The following is a 20,744-nucleotide window of genomic DNA, read 5'->3' as shown; positions in this document are numbered from 1 at the left end:
CCTGAGACATTACGTGAATCAGCAGACAGCCTTATGGCCCAGACCTTCCCAAGAGTCTAAACTCTGGAGTTAAAGGTGAGGAACCACATTGAAAACCTGATGGGAAACAGTTTTTCCTGCCCTGCAGAGCTTTATTTTGAATGCTCTTGGCTTCATTTGGTTTTAGTATGTGGTAATGACTTCTGCACTAGATCTTCCTCTACAGAGCCCAACCCTCAATGGCATAGCCATTACTGAAGCACTTTTACCATTATAGAGGCACGCCGCTCGATTCCCGTCAGTCAAAGTTGACTGTACTGTGCTCAGCTCTGCATTGGATCATGAATTATTGTGCAGCGGTAAGGCAGAGGATCAAGTAAAGGAAAAAAGGAAGAGTTAGAAAATCCACAAACACAATGGAAAGAACACAACAACAGCTGTCTTACACCTCAAGCAGGCTTCTCTGCAAAGTGATTGGAGAGGAGCGGGGCTTGGGTTACATTCCTGAGTTGGGGATGGCTGGTGTTGGTTTCAGAGGTGGGGGCAGGTGGTGGGGGTGGAGACAGCTCAACAAGTTGTTGAAAAGAACACAGACGCTTGTCATCAGCCTCCAGAGCAGGGAGCCATCTGAGTGCATTTTAGTTGCAGAGGTTAATGACCTCCCTTTGCTCTTCCGTCCTGCTGGAGTCCAGTGCACCAGCAGCACTCTGCTGCGTTTGAGCTCACAGTTCTTGCTTGTGGCCTGGATCAGTCCAAAAAGCTGTAAGTGGATCCTGACAATCCCTTTTTATCTCTCCCTCTAGGGCAGCGCGTAAACTCTCAAAGTAACGACGGTGTTTGGATTACTGTAGCTCCCTTTGATGCCTCAGTATGCGCCATGCAAAGTGCAGAAAGAAGAAAGACAGAGCCAGAACTGACATGCACTTTTTTATTTGCTGGTTTAGTGGACCTACAGTACATCTACTACAGGGACAGTCCACCAAGAGTCAAGTTCCTTGCTCAGAGGCACAGTGATAGGGAAACTCAATCCTGTCATGAATCGCTCCTTTTGGGGTTTGAACAACCCTGCAATTATTGCACAACTACCATTAGAGTTGTTAATCTGCTCTGATATTCAAGGTTGCAGTTCTCACCGACCTTTCAGGTTTCAAACGTTGCGGTTTCATTAGGTAGGAAACTGTTAGCTAAAAAAAGAAGAAAGCAGGCTACATTTCTTATTTGTGCTGCCTGTTGACCCCCATCCACTAATAAACGGTAAGCTGAGCAAGCTGTTGGTCATCCTCTCATGGGATTGTTGGGTAGCTGCCAGTTTCCTGCTTGCTTTGTCAGTGGATAAAGTCGGTAACAAACGAGAAGCCTACAGCCAAGCCGGTCAGTCAGGTCAGAGGTCAGCAGGCCTCAGGGCAGGATTGAGCAGAGGAGCACTATGGGGAGAGCACAGGCGGCTGGAATGTACCTAAAAGAGGCCCTTTGCTCTGTTCCTTAGCTCTCCTGCTCTTAGAGCCATTAAAACTCTTCATACATCCCTTAGACTAAAACATCAAGAGTGGAGAGTCCCCAGGGCTCACAGCAATCCACTGCCTGAGTGTGCAGCGCTGACGGGAGGTCTTGATTTTCTTTCAAAGGTAACAAAGCCCTGTGTAAAGAAGAGTATTTCTGAAAGGTCATAAACGACGAAAGCAGTAAGCACAACAGGTATGATTTGAAGTTTGTCTCGTAAGGTTTTTGCGATCATGACCATGAGAGATCTTGGGCTTATACTGTCCTGCTTCAGTTGGCTTGATCATTTTAGTGAGGCTGAGTTTACCGAAACCCTCCGTGACGGCCTCTCTATGCTGATGCTTTGTTTAGTTCTCTTGGAGAGGCAGCTAAATGGGCGCCATGCTTGACTTCTACATTTTTAGCATCATTAACCTACAGGAAATTGCCCCTGCAGCTGTTTGCCGGCTGCTTGGTTGCTCCACATTCCAAGCTAATGGCTAAACATCAAGGTTTCCTCTACTGTGAGTTTTGACTCAAAAGCAGATTTGACAACTCAAGTTTTCTAGTGTAACAAATGAAACATGACATTATGAGTTCAGAGCTGGGTAGAAGATACTAACATGCCATTGACTGCCGCTTCCAAACCAAGCCACAGAGACAGCATGTGTAAATAACCCTTCTCCTCATTAAGAAGAAATAGGCTAATAATTTTTAAATGCTTGCTGAGCTAAATTATGTATATGTGCTATGTATACAGTATCTTAGATTAGCTTGTGCTGTTGCCTTGTCCTTCAGCCTCAAATGCCGGCACAAAAGGAGTCTTACAATACTGCGTGCTGCCAAGACCTGCTCGCATAAAAGGGTTTGGCTGGAATATTGAGGGGTTGCTGAACTACTTTCTTGCCTGCAAGGAGAACGACCCCGTTGTTCTTTGGCTGCCCAGTGGCCTTTTGGACAACATTTCTGTTCTCCAGCCCAGTCCATGTACCCCACGAGCAATACACATCCTTTTCTCTCTCATGCAGGCAAAATATATTAAAGAATAGCGTAAGTCAGTCTTGCCCTGTGGGAAGGTGGGGGCTGGGCAGCAGTAAGCCATAGGTAGTAGCCCAGTGGCCTAATGAACGTGACCCATGAGGTCTCGGCTCCGTTGCTTATGGGTGCCATCTAGACTAATCAAGTCATTACAGACTGGTGAAGGCAGCGACAAGAGAGAATTCTTGTTAGGCCAGATATATATATATATATATATATATATATATATATTTTTTTTTTTTTTTTTTCAGTTGTAAATCTGTTCTGAGGCCAGCAGGTTGTTTGCTTCATTTCACAGGCTTTCGTTTTACAGTGTGAACTCAGGTCATGTTTATCTACTTGATTTGCCAATTTGCCTCTGAGCATGAGTGGTCATGTGACTTTATGACAGCCAGTAGTGTCAACTGACAAGACTCTTTCCCTTCCACTTCTTCCAGTCTGAAATGAAAACCGCTGTTAAGGCATCGCAGGGAATATTCCTGCATGTGCATGCTGCAAAACATAGCCAGTTGATGATGGAACCTGCTGTAAAAATGAAGTTAAACTCCTGCCCCAGTTAGGTTTGCCTGATCAGGTGGAAAGAGAAATTCTAGGGCTGTTGTGGTGAGACTTTAATTTGATCAAATGTACACCCTAAAGCCAGAGGGTTAAGAGGATGAGAAGAGATTCAGTCTATCTTCTGTTCCCCTTTCCCTACGCAAGGACATGGAGATCAGGTTCCTCCCCTTGAAAGAGCCGGCTGGCCGCGTCTGTAAGAGAAGCCATGAACCTGATCTGATGATTAACTAGCCTCATCACTATGGCTGTGGGCCACATCCAGACACACACACATAGTCAAGGTTTTTTTTTTGTGTCCAAGTCACAAGCTCTACACAAACCCCTGCTGCTTTACACCCTTCACGCTCGCTCTTATTCGAGGGGTTTGCAGGCATCTCTATTAATGCTACACCTAGTCAGGGTTAGTGATTTGAAAGACCCCTAAACACCAAGCAGTGAACTTCTGCACATAACCATTTGTGCCAGAGTTCCATCTTAAAGGGATAGTTCACCCAAAAATGAAAAATCTGTCATTAATTACTCACCCTCATGTCGTTCCAACCCCGTAAGGCCTCTGTTCATCTTCAGATCACAAATTAAGATATTTTTGATGATTACGTTGAATATGTTCAGGGGAAAGCATGTACATGCATCGTTGTACTCTCCAAAATGGCAGAAGTAGGTAACTCAGGGGAGAAGAATTGTTGAATGAAGTCGTTATTTTTGTTTTCTTTGCACACAAAAAGTATTCTCGTAGCTTCACAAAATTGAAGTTGAGCCACTGATGTCGCATGGACTGTTTTACCGATGTCCTTTCTTCATTTCTGGGTCTGGGAACATTTCAGTTGTGTTGCTGTCTATGCAGGGTCAGAAAGCTCTCAGATTTCATCAAAAATATCTTAATTTGTGTTCTGAAGATGAACGTAAGGTCTTACGGGTTTGGAATGACACGAAGGTGAGTAATTAATGACAGAATTTTTATTTTGGAATGAACTAAACCTTTAAGAGGCACAGGAGCTACATTCAATGCTGCTAGCTTCATTTAGCCATTGTTTTATTGTCTAATGTTTTTCGCTAGCATTATAACTGAGAGAGCACATGTCAGTTCCTGGAACTGTTACAGCTAACAACAGCCGTTAAAGAGCAAAACTTTCTCTAATTGTTTGTATCTCTCAGTGTGCGTTTTGTTTTGTGTGTATTGGACTGTGTGTGTGTATCTCACACTGCAGTGGGTGTGTGTTTGTTCCCCTGCGCGGTTCTCTCTGACGGCCTTGAGAATGGGAGTGATTGATTTTTAGCGCTAATGCTTGTTTACCCTCAGAAACTACGTTCCAGGCCAACCTCACGGGGGTGCCCACCTCCTCCTCACACCCCTCCCAGCATCCCCCTCCGCCTGGCCTTGCCAATCCATGTTTTTGCAGGGCAACAGTTTGCTTGGCAGGCAAATTGATAGCTAGAGTCGCTCTAGAACCTTGCACCATCTTCAGTGAACATAAATTATTGGTGTAGAGCAAACAGGGGGGCTGGCGGCAGTCCAGCGGCTCTGAGCCCTGCCCAGCCAACAATTGTTGTGGGGGCACAGAGAGAGGAAGAATTAGAGAGAGAGGGAGTCTAGCTGCTCTCCTCAATAGCTTTTCATGGCGCGCTGGGCTCCAGGTGCCCCTTTGAAGCCACATAAATTGAAACTGTTTTACCCCAGCGTGGCAGTCACGACTGAATACGATCCTAGAGCCGCATGAAGATATGTTTGCTCATACATGTGCATGCAGACAAACACAATGAGCGCTGGCATGCATGCATCGCTCGAGCATCGGGGGGCGTATTTGCGATAGTACATTTCATAAAACTGAGGACGTGTTCTCTTTTGTGCATGCATGTGCGTGTGTGTGTGTGCGTGTGAGCGAGTCGAGTTGCATTCTTGCCGGCTTCCTTCTTGTTGTCTGGATGCAGCGAAGTGCTGAAGAAAATCAAACACACACAAAACGCTACCTAAGCACACACATTTAACCTTAGACACACACAAGCTAGAGTACATAGAAGCAAGCTGCTTTTGTCCATCTTTTAAACAAAACAGTCTTTTAGCTTCTGTTTTGCTGAGCAGAAATCAAACACAGCACCCCTGACACATGCTTCATGACTCATTTCATAATCAAAGTTAACTTACTAAAGAAATCTAAGTCTTTCTAGCAGTCACTGCAGAGTTGCTTCTTATTACAAATACAACAAACACCATATTACAATTATTCATGAATTTGCCTTGTAAAATGGAATATATATATTATATTCAAATCAGTCTTATCAAAATAAACCTGCAGCCTCCATTTGGTTGGAATATCATTTTTGCAGAAACACACATATGTAAATGCATTATTAACAGCCTCTCTAAATTTAAAATGTGCCAATCTTTCTGCAGATTTCTCTGTAGCAGATATTAAAATGTCATTCTGGGCTTTGATTGATTTTATTGGGAGTCTGTGTTATCTTGCTGCGCTCAGTTTGATTAAACATACAGAGACGATCACAGTCAATTTGAGCTGTGCGTCACGGGGAAACTCAAATGCTTCAGCGATGATGGAGTAGTTGGAGAATAATTGAAACTGTTGGTAAGAGACAATGGAGTATTGAGAATGTGCCCTTAATTTTACAGTACAGCTGTCTGCGCTATCATTTTAGCATCTAGCTAAATGCATTACGTTTAGGTTTGTGCATTTAAACACCATTGCAAAGTCAAAAGGATACCGATCCACTGCACAATGGATTGTGGGTTGTAACAGCAGAAAAAGCATGCACTGATGCACACTTCATAGATGCACTGCATCATTCAGTCTGCTGTTTTCAACATGCTACTCCTGTGCACTAATTCTTATTTGGCCTATAGCATGTGAATCGGGCTGCAGCGTTCAGTAGTTCAGTCGGGGGATGTGCTGGGTTTCATTAGGCTGCAGGACTCTTTAATTCATTGCAGTCTGGCCTCGTACTGATGAAGTCATTCATCAAGCGCACGGTCAGCCGCTCCGCTGGGGAGTGTGTGTGTGTGTGTGTGTGTGTGAGAAGGGGGGTTGATGTGTGTTCGGGGCACTGGGGGTTCAGGCTCGATGTTACACTGAGTTGCGGTGAAGAGCACATCACACCCTGTAATTTAGCCAATAGAGTGCAAACACACATGCACACACATGCACTCTGGGAAATAAAATCGGCTCACATGCACTTGCTGCGGACTGTATGATGCACTGACACATCCCAGAGGACTCCTTCCCCGACCGCGTGTGTGCGCTCAGAATGGCGCGAGCAGCAAAAAGCCGGTGCCATTAACAGGCTGCAGCGTAATTAACAGTTGATTCGATCGCAGGCTAGCGCTGGCATCTGCAATAAAATAAGCTGCTCATTTTTCTGTCTAATAATTTATAGACTGCACCTCTTCACATTCTGTGGTCAGTCCGTTTCTCAGGATATTGCTCCGGCTCTTAGTAATTCACTCTATTGATTGAGTTTAAAGCGACAGGAACACTTTCAATCTTTCTCTGATCTCTCATGCTAAGTTTACTCTTCGTCATGCTGTTAGCGTGTCATGCACACCGCTGGACGAAATTAATAATTCATATTAAGGTAGTGCTCTGTTCAGGTTTCACTTGTTTTGTCATTTGATGCTTTATTTTACAGTGCTAGACTCGACATGCGATGTCACTCGGACGTGCGTTACTCTGGTTGCATCTGTACTTACAGAACGCAACAATGTCTATGTTGAAAAATATTGAGAGAGAGACAGAGGTTCATTTGAATTGGTAGGGATCAGGGGCCTCATCTACAATAATTTGCATAAGTTTCATTTTATGCATAATCTAAATCATTTTCTGTGCATGACCTGTATATTCCATATGCACGTTTCCATTCATGTTATAGCACCAAGTTTTAACATACCTGTCATCATCAAGTTTATTTTTGCTAAATCCTGATATGTGCATGGGAAATCACGTACGCATTTCCATGGCCATGTGCATCGTTTATCAGACCCAAGGTCTGTATTTACAGTGATTTGTGGAGCAGAGCTCAATGAAACCAGATCTGTTGTATATTGTGTGTCTGCGGTCAGGATATCTTAAGCTGGGTTTGAAGGGTTTTATGCGCTTTCTGTTTTTTTCCTAGCGGGGGAGAAAAGATATAATGTCATCTCACTCCTTTAAACGTGTCTCTGGTTAGTTGAAATCATTGGGTTTGTGGTGGCTGGAGGAAATGTGCAGCGATGTAGTATTTATCACCGATATGGGATTGTTTTAATGATGCAGAAGAGACCGGCACATGCCTGAAATAACACTGACACATATAATAAGGTTTTAAGACAGTATATGAGATTAAATTAACACTTGCATTCAAAATTGACAAACATTTTTGGTTTTACTAGTGATTGGAATTTAGTAGATTTTGATTACACACACACACACGTGTCATGAATCAGCTTGGCTGACAGCATATGATGACCTGTGCCGGGATGCATTCACACTGTAAGACTGAATTCAGCTTTTAGTGTGTGTGTGTGTGTTCAATGCAGAGAGAGAATCTGCTGCTTTCTGTGAGAGGATCACACACACACGAGTGTATGTGTGCTTCACAGAAAAACAGACCTTGTCTTGCCAAGCATATGTCAGCACTTTGCAATCAAAAAATGTATTTCTGTGTGCCCATTATCATATTTCTTTGTTAATGATTTTAGCATATTAAAAGCTCCAGTGTGCACAAGTAGAAATCTGATTCATGCGTCTCTTTTTCCTTCATTATTTGTTCAATCTTACAATTGTTTTCTGATTAATTGGACACATTCCTGAAATGTTCCCTCCTCCCGCTCTTTAATTAAACCTTGGCCGTTTGTTTCTCGATGTGAGCACTCAGGGTAAAAATTCAGCTGCGTGTCAGTCGAGCTTATTTTATGCTTTTGTTCCCGGTGACTTTTATGCAATTTGTAAGATTGACCTACTAGAAGAGAGATGTGCCACCTACACCTACTGCAGACAGCCTGGTTTATCCTCACGTACGTGTGTGTGTGTGTGTGTGTGTGTGTGTGTGTGTGTGTGTGCGTGTGTGTGTGTATGCGTGCATGTGTATGTGTGTGTGGGCGCACATGTGTGGCGAGGGCTGAATCAAAGCGGAGCGTGAGGTTTGTTTGGTTCTTAATCTGCCTCTTAAAGACATCTGTCAGTGCGGATCACTATTGTTTGTCATGCTCGAGACACGCTCGGCACAAATTCAATCCTGCCATTTCTATCATGTCACATTTGGCAGATCAACAGTGACACAAATTGTATCATTGCATCCCGCGCGGGGATTGTGTTTGCAGGTGCGACTCCTGGCAATAAGAGACCTTTGCAGAAACGTCTTGCTTTAGCGCTTGGCCTGCGTTCATCAGCGACACAAGGGACGAGCTCACGTCATTTCTCTAACTGTCGAGGAAAGGAGGATGTTTTCCATCTTTCCGCTCCGAGCGATGCGTTTAATCTGACTGGAGAATTCATCGCGGTGCCGTGCGGATCTGCGTTAAGCATGCAGGATTTTCTGTAGCTGTTTTTATGTATGCTTCTGTTAAATCGGTCCTATCCCGGTTCATCTGCACCCCTCACCCCGCTGATCTCTTGTCATGTTGTTGTTTGCATCATACAAGCAGCACTTGACCACTGTAACTACACACAGACTCCAGCTTCAGTCTTTCACTCATAAAACTGAACACACACAGAAAGACACTTGCCTTTGCTGCAGACATATTGTGAATTATGTTAGGTTAGGTTAGGGTTAGTTAGTGGAATAAGTTGACATATAAGTTACATATAGTCAGCAGAATGTTGAGGACCATCAAAATAAAGTGAAGCAGACAGTCACTGATACTATAATGACTGCTAATCTAAAGAGGACTATTGTTAGCAAAAAAGGCAAAAATAAGTTAAAAATAGAATTTATTGTAATCAGTTTGATCTATTTGCATTAAAAAAAAATCCACACACATTAGGCCTCATTCATGAAACACGAGCAGAACAAATGTTTGTGTAAATCGTTTATAAAGCCGTTCTGACGTAAACCTTCGAATTCATGAAAATGTTTGTATTTTCAAAATGTTAGTTGGATATTTTACCACGTGTAAATGGTGCGTAAAACGTTCTGTGTTCTTTTTGGCAAACTGATGACACTGAATTGTGATGCACTGCCATAATTACAAGTTCATTTGCCCTTGTCCTCTTTTTGAAATAAATTTTTTTTTTATTATTTTTATTTTTTGCAGCTGAGTTGATAACTGTAAAACGCAGCGCTCGTCACTGTCACTATTTACCCAGACATAAATAGAGGACAGGTGGGACAACAATGGAGAAGTCAATATTACTGGTTACTGCTTTCTTTATATTTAGTAAAATTCTTAAAAATGAGATACTGGTAATACATTGCTGCTGTGGATATTTCAAATCATAGCAAATAAAGTGTCTCCAGCTGGTCGTTTTAAGAAGAGCGCCCGACATTTTTTCAGCTAGCTAAAAACTCTTTGGTGGACACACGTTATTGAATATTTATTGTTAGGCATATGACCTATTAGACTTTTTTTCGTTTTCTTTTGCATTTATGCAATATACTGGAGCCAAACCTGAGAAAGTAGACCAGAATATTCCACTACATTCCTGGACACGCTGTAATTCATAGATTATGCTAATTGTGAATGAGCGTGCACGAGCGCCCCATTTACAAATGATTGCAATTCATTAACATACACATATTTAACCATCAAATCGGATGTTTACGAAGCGTTTGTGAATCCGGAGGAGAGTTTTCAGGAAGGGCTGTTTTACTCAGAATTTACACACATGAATGAGGCCCATTTACTCTTAATCATATGCCTAATATGATCGCTGTACATTGTGTCTTGTCTTGTCACATTCATGAATGAAGCCTGAAAACAAAAGACTGTTGTTAAAGTTATTAGCAAATATTAAATGCTTAGCTACTTATATTGCACCTGGCACTCTTTGACTGTTTAAACTGAAGTGTTGTGATGGAATTCCCCCACCTAAAGTAAAGCCCCGCCTTCTTTGATTTGACAATCTCAGTTGTTGTGACACTGATGAGGCTAAAATATAATGTTTCAACTTTTGATCATCCTAACAACAAACAGAGTGGTAATGAAGCACAGCAGAAGCAGCCTGGTGAACATTTCTAACGATGAGAGCTATTCGTTGTTGCTACTTGTCGACTAGTTGCTGTTGTTTAGCCGTGAGTCATTTGTGTTCTGTTTACGTGATCCTGACGGAGCGTGTTCTCTTGTGTTCTCTTGCAGCACCCGTATCCTTCAGAAGAACAGAAGAAGCAGCTCGCTCAAGACACAGGCCTCACCATCTTACAAGTAAACAACTGGTGAGTCAAGTCACTTTTTCATCTCTTTTGCCAGCAGCGTTGACCGCGCAGACTCAACTCGCGCATTATCGCCGCGGCTCTTTGCCGTTTGACACACATTTGTGTCCCTTTGATGCATTAAGGGGAAGAGGACAGTGGTGCACCTCCTCCCCGATCGCTCCGTGCCGGATTAGAGCCGCGGCGCTCTGACCGGCAGCGTCTTTGTAGATGGCTTAGCTCATAACTGGAGGTGGTGGATTAAATAAAATGATCACAGAGCCAAAGAAATGATACAGGAATTATTTATCAAAATACTCGGCCGGGCTCTTTTTTTATCGCGGGCTTAATTTCGTTCGCTACATTCTGCGGCCGATGTTCAGATTAATTGAGCTGACAGCTTCTTTTCAAAACACCGGGAAGGTATTTGCACGGATTTTCTGGCCTTACACAAACTTAATTATACGGAGCGCTATTTTATCAGTCTAATTCCGTGTAGTGGAGCTTCTATTTACAAATGAGAAGTCCCTGCCTTTTATTCACAGCTTCCCTTAATGTATTTATCAAAGCGGACTCATTTACGCGGCGCTCTATCTGTCGGGTACAGACGGCGGCTCTCGGCGTTATCGGCCCGCGGGCCCGCGCACCTCCCCGGGGTCAATTGATTTTTTTGCTTTTGTGATTCATTTTCCCCCTACACCTCATTCTGGTGCCGGCTCACAATGAGCAACACGCCTGGAGAATGAGCGTGATTTGTCTGCCGGATCTGGCCAGGTACTTAAATTGGCCACAGGAATGCCGTTATCTGCCTTTCACGCGCCCGGCGGCTGGATGGCGTTTCAATTATGGCAGTAACCGAGCTTTGGTGCCGTCACACACCTACAGCAGCAGAAAATTGAGTTGCTTTGCCTGTTTCATGCTGATTAATGCTGAAATAACCACAAAATCCCAAAGAACCACCAAGATCAACGCTCTTAGTTTTAGACTCCAGATACTGAAAGACTAATCTGTCTATCGTCCGTCTGAGGTCAGGCTGTATTTGTGGTAGCGTTCGCTCCGCTCTTCTCTCAGATCCCCCTGATGTTCCTGCTGATGGGCCGGAATGGTCCTGGATTCCTCCTGTGATGGTCATTGTGTGGATCCTGCTTTGATATAGAGCACAGGGGAGAGAGACGGGCAGGACGAGGTTTGCATGGCCGAATCCTGAATCAGGTCTTTGTTTGGAGGCACAATCAGACCTGGAGGAGGCACAAGGGCGCTCTGTGTAACGTGTCAATAGACAGCGCGTCTCCTGCTCTGACGAGCCCGTCTACCTGTCCATCTCTCTCTGTGCTGTGGATCTGATCTTCTGCTCTGCGTGTGTGTGACGGTCACTGGTGTTGGTGCTTCACTATGTAGCAATGGGTAATTAAATCTGAGACTGCACAGCAATCCTGTTTGACCTCAGAGAGAGAGAGAGAGACGCTTTACACATCACACCATAAGTGCAGCTGTGTGTGTGTGTGTGTGTGTGTGTTATTCTATCTGTCTAAATGAGGCCTGATCACATGCTGACAGCAACACGCCTCTGCGAAACACACACACACACATGCACGCACGTGCGCACACACACACACACACACACACACACACACACACACACACACACACACACACACACACACACACACACACACACACACACACACACACACACACACACACACACACACACACACACACACACACACACACACACACACACACACACACAGAGCATTATGATAGAGAGGTGGGTTTGTCCCATTATTGTTTGCTCTTGTAGCCATTTCTGGGTGTTTCTTCAACTTTAGGAACTTTTATGTCCCATAACTTTTATTAAAACTTTTTCACCATCCCTTCATAATTTTTTTTATTATTTTTTTTATCACAGACCAAGAGTTAACTATAAAGATACTATATAAAAATATTATTTATTACACATAAAACTGATCCAAACAAATAGTGAAATAATCACAAACCATTTCAATATGTCAAATTGGTAAATAGTATTTTTTACTCATTTCCACCACATTTTTCAAAAGTCAGTGCACTTTTTACTGAATATTTTTACTGTGCATCTTTTACCAACAAGCTATAATTTCTTCAAAATACAATTAAATAATATTTCAACACTTATTTATTTATTTTTGAACACATAAAATGCTAGATATGACGTTAGACAAAGGAATCCGTTTCAATTGTAATTTCCACCACAGAATAAATGATGATTTGAAATGTGATGGAAGAACAAGAAAGTTGATTGTGTTAATGTCCACCTGATGGACAGTATGATGGGTTTTGTTGGGTTATTCTCTCTCTGTATTGTCACTCACGGAAACTCATTTGACTAATGAGCTGACAAATGGAGTGGAATAGGTGACTTATGAACAACCTTTGACAGCCGCATGATTTGTGGATCTGATCTTACCTGATGTCCACAGAAACACACACACACACACACACACTCTGTATTTGTCTCTTTATTGTTCATCTGTTGTTGTTTCACCAGTTGTGTCTCAACATCTAAAGCTGAGGCGTCTCAGACTGAACCATCTGTTCTGGTGTCCAATCTGTGGCTCTGTTTTAGACTTTATATTAATAATCATTATGAGGGATTCGTCCTAGTCTGCTTATACTGAGACGACTGGAGACAGGGTTTCATAACTCTCAAATGAGTCATGAACAAACAGGTCAGCTTTATGTTTTTTATGACCCTTTCACTTGGCACGACCAGCTGTTATGAAATTCAAAATAATGGCTTAATATTTTCCAAATGTAATGTAAAAAGTATAAACTGGCCTGTGAAGAGGTTTGAGGTCCTCCTCAGAGCATGGGAAAGTTCGGAGGCATTGAGTTTAAACACACGGCGTCTCCTTCAGATCTGCACTCACTCACACACACACACACACACACACACACACACACACACCGTCTGTCTCTGTGTTACACACTGGCACAATCACCACTGAAGTTACTGGTTATCCATTTAACTTTGACCTAGATGAGAGCGTCCAGTCTTTTTCTGGAGTCTCGCGGGCCGCTCTTTCTAAATATACCGCTCAAGAGGACGAGTGGAGATGGGCGGCGGAGCGAGCTGCTGGCAGACAACATCGTCAGCATCGCTTGCATTTAGGGACCGCTAATTGGCAGTTAATTAGCAGAATTGACTCAGTTGTTGGTTCCCATGTGCCACCCTCACCCCCCGCTCCAGCTTCATTTGATCTGATATCTCTCGTAGCGCCAGAGCACCCATCCGCTTTTGGCACACTAGTCTGCATCTGGCCAATGGATGCCACACATTTAGACCAAATGAGAAAGATCCTCGTCACAGGAACACCATTCAGCTGAGAGAGGAGAACTCCTGCGGGACAGAGACAGAGAACCAGAAAACACTGCTCTTCAAACAGCAGGACCAACCGTAATATTCACCGCTGCAGTGTAGCTGTGCGTGTGCTGGAAATTATACTCTATCCTCTCTACCCTTGTCTTGTTTCCAGTACAATTATCTAAACATTCTTAAATCAAGACACATTTACTTGAGGAGCAAAATGTAACATTAGTTAATGCATTAGTTAACAGTGAACAATTAATGTTTTTTTTGTTAACCTAATGTTAGTTTATAAAAAATACAGTTGTTCATCATTTCTTCATGTTAGTTCACAGTCCATTAACTAATGTTAACAGATACAACATTTCATTTAAAAAATGAATGTAACATTAGTTTTTTTCAGCTGCTTACACACATTTTCAAAACTTTGCCTCTTTTTTTTTTTTTTTTTAAACTTTACACACAAATCCAAGAATTGCACACAATCTCTTTCAAAACGAAGCACTGCATTCAAAATATCACAAACACATCTCAAAAGCAAACATTTGCAAACACCTTTGCCATAATATGAATTGCTGTTAGATTTGTGTGTGTTACATAGAGAATTGTGTGTTGAGTCAAAGGCTGAGAATCAGTGTCTGGTTTTGCAGATCTGGTGTGTGCTTCTGCTGTTTGAGTTCAGCTTTCAGAAACTGTGTGACAAGGAAAGATGTTGTGTAAGCAGTTGAAAAAACTGCAAGATTAATACATACTACAGACGTGTTGTTCATTGTTAGTACATGTCAACTAATGCCGTTAACTAATAGTGTTCCTGTGGCTCAGTGGTAGAGCATTGCATTAGCAGCGCAAAAGGTCGTGGGTTCAATTCCCAGGGAACACACATACCGATTAAAAAAAAAAAAAAGTATAGCCTGAATGCACTGTAAGTTGCTTTGGATAAAAGCGTCTGCTAAATGCATAAATGTAAATGTAATAATAACTAAAAAAAAAAAATACTGTAAAGTGTTACCGTTTTTGCTTAAAACAAAAACAAACAAATCTGCCAATGGAGTCAGAAAAATAAACTTATTTTATGTATAAACTTATTTCTATGTTTTGCTGTGTGTGTGTGTTATGCATTAATTATAAAAAATAAAGAATTCTTAAGGAGTATCTTAAGTAATTTTGCTTCTCCAGTAAATCTAGATATTTATACTGCGGAAGAGAATGATTTGTGTGCAGTGTTGTAAGTGTAAGTGCAGCGAATGCAAATGAAAGTGAGCCGGGCCACAGGGGTGAAACGCTTTCATGTTCTGGGATGGCACGTTTTGTTTTGAGGGGGAAACAAATAGAGAAAGATTGAAGAAAGAGAAGCATCTGAGAGCAGAAGGTGAATAAGTGGGTTAATGTATACGGTCTGCAGGTACGGCGCACAGAGAGACGCTGTAGGATGGTGCTGCGCCTCGGGCCATCTGTGAGCCGAATAGCAATTTTATTACATTGTCATTAAAGCAATTTCACAGCAGTATTGTTTGTTAATGAGACGCCGCAAACGAGGAGACAGCGCTGAGCTCCGTGCTCTTTTTATATCACTGAAAAATAAATGCGCACTCACCCTTCACATCCTCTCTGGACTCTGGCTTGTAAAAGGGAAACCCACTTAAAGCTGAAATATAAAGTCTGTACTGCCAAGGTTGTGTTTATGAGCTGCCGCTGTGCTTTAGTGTTCACTGCTCTTCATATGTGGAGTCGGCCGTCTCTGGTCTCGGGATTGTTTTGGTTGCGTTGGGCTCGGCCGGTCCTGTGGAGGATGTATGGCTGAGAGCTTCCTGTGTTTCACTCTCAGACGGATCAGTTGGCTTTTTCCAGTTATTTATAGACAGCCAGATCTGCTGCTGCTCACACCGAGGATGAGGGAAATACAGCCCACATTAGTGAAATAAAGCCTGAGAGAGAGAGAGAGAGAGAGCGGGCGTCTTTCTGCTGACGCTGCAGATGAACATAGCGTGAGCTCAGAGGAAGTTTAGAGGAAAAAGAAAGAGAGGGAGGCCCTGGAGAGACGAACGACTGAAGGAACGAGTTTATCAGTTTCAGACTGAACAGGTTTGTGAGATTCACTTCACTCGTCACAAAACAGGGCTCGGAATAACTTTTGCTCTTTTTTGGCCAGTGAAATCATATGCTGAACCTTCAGAAAGCAATGATCGTGTATATTTATTATTGATGTCATGTCAAAGGTTGCAAGTTTTGCAAACAAATTGTGGACAATGTCTAAATACAGTTGTTACACAGCTGAGATTAACAGACATTTTCTTGAATTATATAAATAAATAAATACAGATGTATATAAGGGTGCTGATAGGTAACAGCGTTGCAGTGTTTGTTATTTGTTGTAAACATATTATTTCTCATATGAAAAGTATTTGTTGTTTATGTTGTATAAGGTTGCAATTTCTGCCGCCATAATTTGAGGAATGCAGATGTGATTTTGTTATTTTCTTGCAATAAACATTTATTTTTATATTGCTTTATACAATACAGACTGTTTCAAAGCAGCTGTGCAAACAAATAAACAATAAATTAATTCAAATGTAATAAATAGAAAGTAAATAAGGCCACTAATGGGTAATTAGTGCAGGTTTTGCCTAAATGAAGCTGTGACTGTATCTGGTTTATAGTTTTGATAAACTTATATTTCCACATAATAATTTTTTTTAATGTTATATAAGGTTGCAATTTTTTGCAACCAAAATTTGTGCATTGTCTGAATACAGCTCTGTTGTTGTTTGTGTGGTTTTGTTAACAGACAATATGTGATTTAGTTATTTTAATTATAAACAGATAATCAATATATTTAAAATGATAAATGGTACATAAATAGGTGCTGATGTATTTTTTTTTTCTTTCAGGTTTAGTCTAAAAGCTGTCACTCAGTATGACATCAACTTTTAGAAAAATAATGAATCACTTTTCCTACAATAATGTTGGAAACCCTTTATGAGACATTAACCTGTGTTTACAGATACGAGGCTCCAAACCTGACCAGTTCTCTCTCATTCACTCGCTCAAACACAGTCCTCTTACCTGAGATCTGTTTTCCTAAAAAGCAATTTATGGCCCGTGCTGTGAGCTCCACGCCAGCAGCGCTATCATAAATTAATACTTCAGGTTTGTTTATTGAAGCGCGTCGTGCCAGCGAGCCGAGATGTTCTGGATGAAGTAGCAGCAGAAATGATGCCAGAACACGACACACAAACACTGGACTCGCTCCAAACCGTCTTCACACTCTCTGACTCCAGACGGGTCAAAAATATAGAAGTGTCTCTTTGACTGGCTCTCAGTGGACGCTCCAGTGAGATCCAAAGCTCTGGTCTCTCATTATCAGTTTGGGCGTGAGACGGGGGCCGAGCGAGAGACACAGAGAGGGCCCCTTTAGGGTCTGAGAGAAGGGCTGATTCTGAGATTGAATGGGGTGACGGGGTGTGGAGGGTAATGACGGAGTCCTCGCAGGCGGCAGTAAGTGAAAGGAGGTTAATTGAGAGGTTTCACTGATGACGGCAGATCTCGGGCGCAGGTGCCCTGCAGCGGCTCCTCGCCGTAACTTACACTCCACATTGAAAAAATCACTCCATTTTCTAAGCATTGAGTCGTTTTTATGTCCCTGTTACATGCTTGTTTTGAGAAAAGGCTGAATATTACAAGACTGTGTAGGATTTACTTTAAAACTATTTTCACTTAGAAATTGCTATTAAATTTCACAAATAATTACTAACAAGTAACAGTGAAATAAAAATGAAATTTTGAAGTAGAAAAACAAATAGTATTTTCCTGAAAAACATACTCCAATAATCTATATTTACAACTTTGAAAAAAAAATGTTACAGTGCAGATTTTGCAATGATATATTCCAAATGATTCAAATCACTGTGACAATAATTTAGGTTTTATTCAGTTATTAATTACTTTAATTTAAGGGTAGTAATGATAAATAATTAGGAATGTGTGTAATAATTTGAATACAGGCTGTCCTCACGCCAGTGTAGCCAAGTCTGTGGTTTTCCCGTGGAATTGGGCTACTTTAACGCTGTTTTTATATGTCCACGGGTTGAAGCAACCCCAATAACGTGATATTTAGCCCCTGCGATGCGAATTTTACCAGGGGAACCTCGCCAAAAAAATTTGTATTTTACCTCTGGAACACCATTTATACCAGAGGCCCCCTCGAAACGCCACTGGGCTGGTTTTGGGCTAGTTTTGAGTAGCAATTGGGCAGATTTTGTTGTGAGAACTTGGCAACCCTGCTTCACGCTCAAACAGTAGAGAATGGATTAGTAAGGTGAAGGTTGCGGGTTTGATTCCCAGGGAAAGCAAGAGCTGAAAAAAATGTAAATGCATACCTTAAATAAGGCATTGCTTTGAACAAAATTGTCTGCCAAATGCATAAATAAAAAAACCATATTTACTCTGCATATTAGATCCCCAGTGTCCATAGTAGTTATGGTACTTTGGATTTTAGGTAGGACAGTCTGATTTCCTCCAGCATTCCTGTAGCTCAAACAGATCATGTTTGCAACACCAAGGTAGTGGGTTTGATTCCCAAGGAATGCATGAACTGATCCAAATTATACCTTGAATGCACTGCAAGTTTCTTTTGATAAAAGCAAAGTTTACCAAATGCATAAAATGAATTCTTGAAATTCTGCAGTAACTACTCAAACAAAACTGATCAAATGAATAAAAACACAGACAGCAACTTTTCCTGAGACCCAAAACAAAGTGCCAACATCTCCCCCGAGAGAGAAAGCCTCGTGTCGGGTCAGAACGGTGACGAGTCTCTGTGATAATCAAAAACTACTTTAAAACAGTGCAGAGCAAAGGTGCCGAGGGAGGGTGAGACAGCCGGAGAGAGAAAGAGAGAGAGAGAGGCTCCTCACACAGGTGTGTTGACGCCCGGGGCGTCTTTGGCTCTGATTTGAGCCCTGACTATCATGTCTTTAAGGACGCAGCGTCAGATGTCTGTGAGCTTTACTGGGGCCAAGACAAACCTGCCGCAGTTGTCAGAGCTTGCTGATGCAGCCAGTGAAAGCGGAGAGGTGTTTCTCGCGTGGTAGATTGGCTGCTGTTGTGCCGCAGGACAGAGAGACAGCAGAACTGCCAGAACAAAGTCTCGCTGTACAAACCAGCAGCTGCTACTCGCCGGATCAAAGGAGCAACAAGCGGCTCTTCCTGGCCCAGGTGTTTGACGGACAGCTGACAGCTGGGGTCGACTCGGACCCTCCGGACTCTCTCCGCCGTCTCCGAGCGCTGCTTTTATATGGGTGCATGTTAGGGTGCTCCTCAAGAGAGCACCAAAACTAAAAAGTAGCCTTTCTTCAGGTGATTTTTGATAAAATATTTCACCTTTGCAAGAGAATGATTGGCACCAAATGTTTGACAAATCCGACTTTATTGACCACTGCCACATGCGGGTTAAACATTGTGTTGAGCAAGTATAGACGGTCCATGCATGTGAACCGTGATTGCTGCAAATATCAAACCAAAAAATAGTCAAAAGCTGGTTAACATAAAGGGTTGGAGACACCTGGGCCGGAACAGATAAAACAACATACACATATTAGAATGTTACTGACACGGCACGAAACAGAGGTCATGTGGCAGTGATAAATGCATTCGAAATCACATGAATTTTTACTGCATTTATATTGTCCCTAAGAGGAATCAAAAAATGCAAAAGCAATTTAGAAAATCTTAACTTTGTATTTGAGGACCACCCTAGTGCGTGTAGAGCCTGCCCTAATACAGCCAATCAGGGGTGCGTTTCCTAAAAGCAACTATGGTCGCAAGTTCTGTCGCTAAGAACATAAGAACAATTTGATGTTTCCCGAATCCAGAGTCGAAACAAACATTCTGAAACAGCAGCACATAGTCATGTGGTTGAAACTACAGCTCCTGACCTGTGCTTATAAGCAGAGTTTCTTATTAGCATGACGTGTGGAACTAAAAAGATCGTGCATGTGATCAAAATAAGCAAGATAATATAGCGCATTCCATACACATATAAGTTTCATTCTATGACTTTTAGTTTGTTAAGTAACAAAAATAGCAACCCTCAGATGCCGTGTTCATTATGTACAGCAATAATCTGATCTTGAACTGATTACTTAGCGGAAGTTACCTGTTTGACGTCATTAACAATACAGTTCTCGGTGGTTCGAATGACAGAGGAGCGGTGAAGTTCAGGAAACACTCATGATTAGCTAATTAGTTGCTCCAACAATGCATCATACTAAGCAGCATGTTAAGCAGCAAGTTGCATTGTTGTTGCGAAGTCGTCTTGCATTTGTGGACCAATCCAAATGGATTGGAGAAAACCTACCATTTATATGAACAAAACTGGTGCATTGGCTCCGCTCAGGACGGGTCTGATTCCCACCTGCTGTGATCAGAAATCACCCGTCCGAGAAGAACTCGGCACAATCCAGAGAGAGCGACAGCGAGGATGAGTCTGTGCCGCAGTGCTATTGATTTATTTTAATTAGCAGCTCGTTAAATTGCGTCAGTTTGCAAAACAAGCATATAAGTCTGAGTCTGGTTTTCCACCGGGGTTTTAATGACTTCTGCACCCCAGAACCCAAAACACAGAGACAGACAGATAGAAACCTCCTCGAGAGCTGCACTGAAGACAGCAGAGAGTGAGACAGCTGGAGAACACAGACAGACAGACAGATGGAGTGAAACACTCTTCCTCTCCTGCCACACAAAACTATGTAAACACACACACACTCTCTCTCTCTCTCTCACACACACACACACACACACACACTCTCTCTCTCTCACACACACACACACACACTCTCTCTCTCACACACACAAACATACACACACACTCTCTCTCTCTCACACACACACACACACATACACACACACACACACACTCTCTCTCTCTCTCTCTCTCTCACACACACACACACATACACACACACACACACTCTCTCTCTCTCACACACACACACACACACACACACGC

General features: G+C 42.3%; 1 protein-coding gene across 5 annotated transcripts in view; it reads left to right on the top strand.

Annotated features, from left to right (window-relative positions):
* Positions 1–20,744, top strand: part of meis2a (Meis homeobox 2a) — a 67,274-nt gene that overhangs the window by 34,052 nt on the left and 12,478 nt on the right. For all 5 annotated transcript variants that reach the window (XM_058748729.1, XM_058748731.1, XM_058748728.1 and 2 more), the window contains exon 9: positions 10,337–10,413. In XM_058748729.1, coding sequence (XP_058604712.1) covers positions 10,337–10,413 — 77 coding nt within the window. The remainder of the gene's footprint in view (positions 1–10,336; positions 10,414–20,744) is intronic.

The sequence above is a fragment of the Onychostoma macrolepis genome, chromosome 17, assembly GCF_012432095.1.
Source record: "Onychostoma macrolepis isolate SWU-2019 chromosome 17, ASM1243209v1, whole genome shotgun sequence".
Lineage (NCBI taxonomy): Eukaryota > Metazoa > Chordata > Actinopteri > Cypriniformes > Cyprinidae > Onychostoma > Onychostoma macrolepis.
Note: the sequence above shows the minus strand (reverse complement) of the source record. Positions and strands in the feature narration are given on the sequence as shown.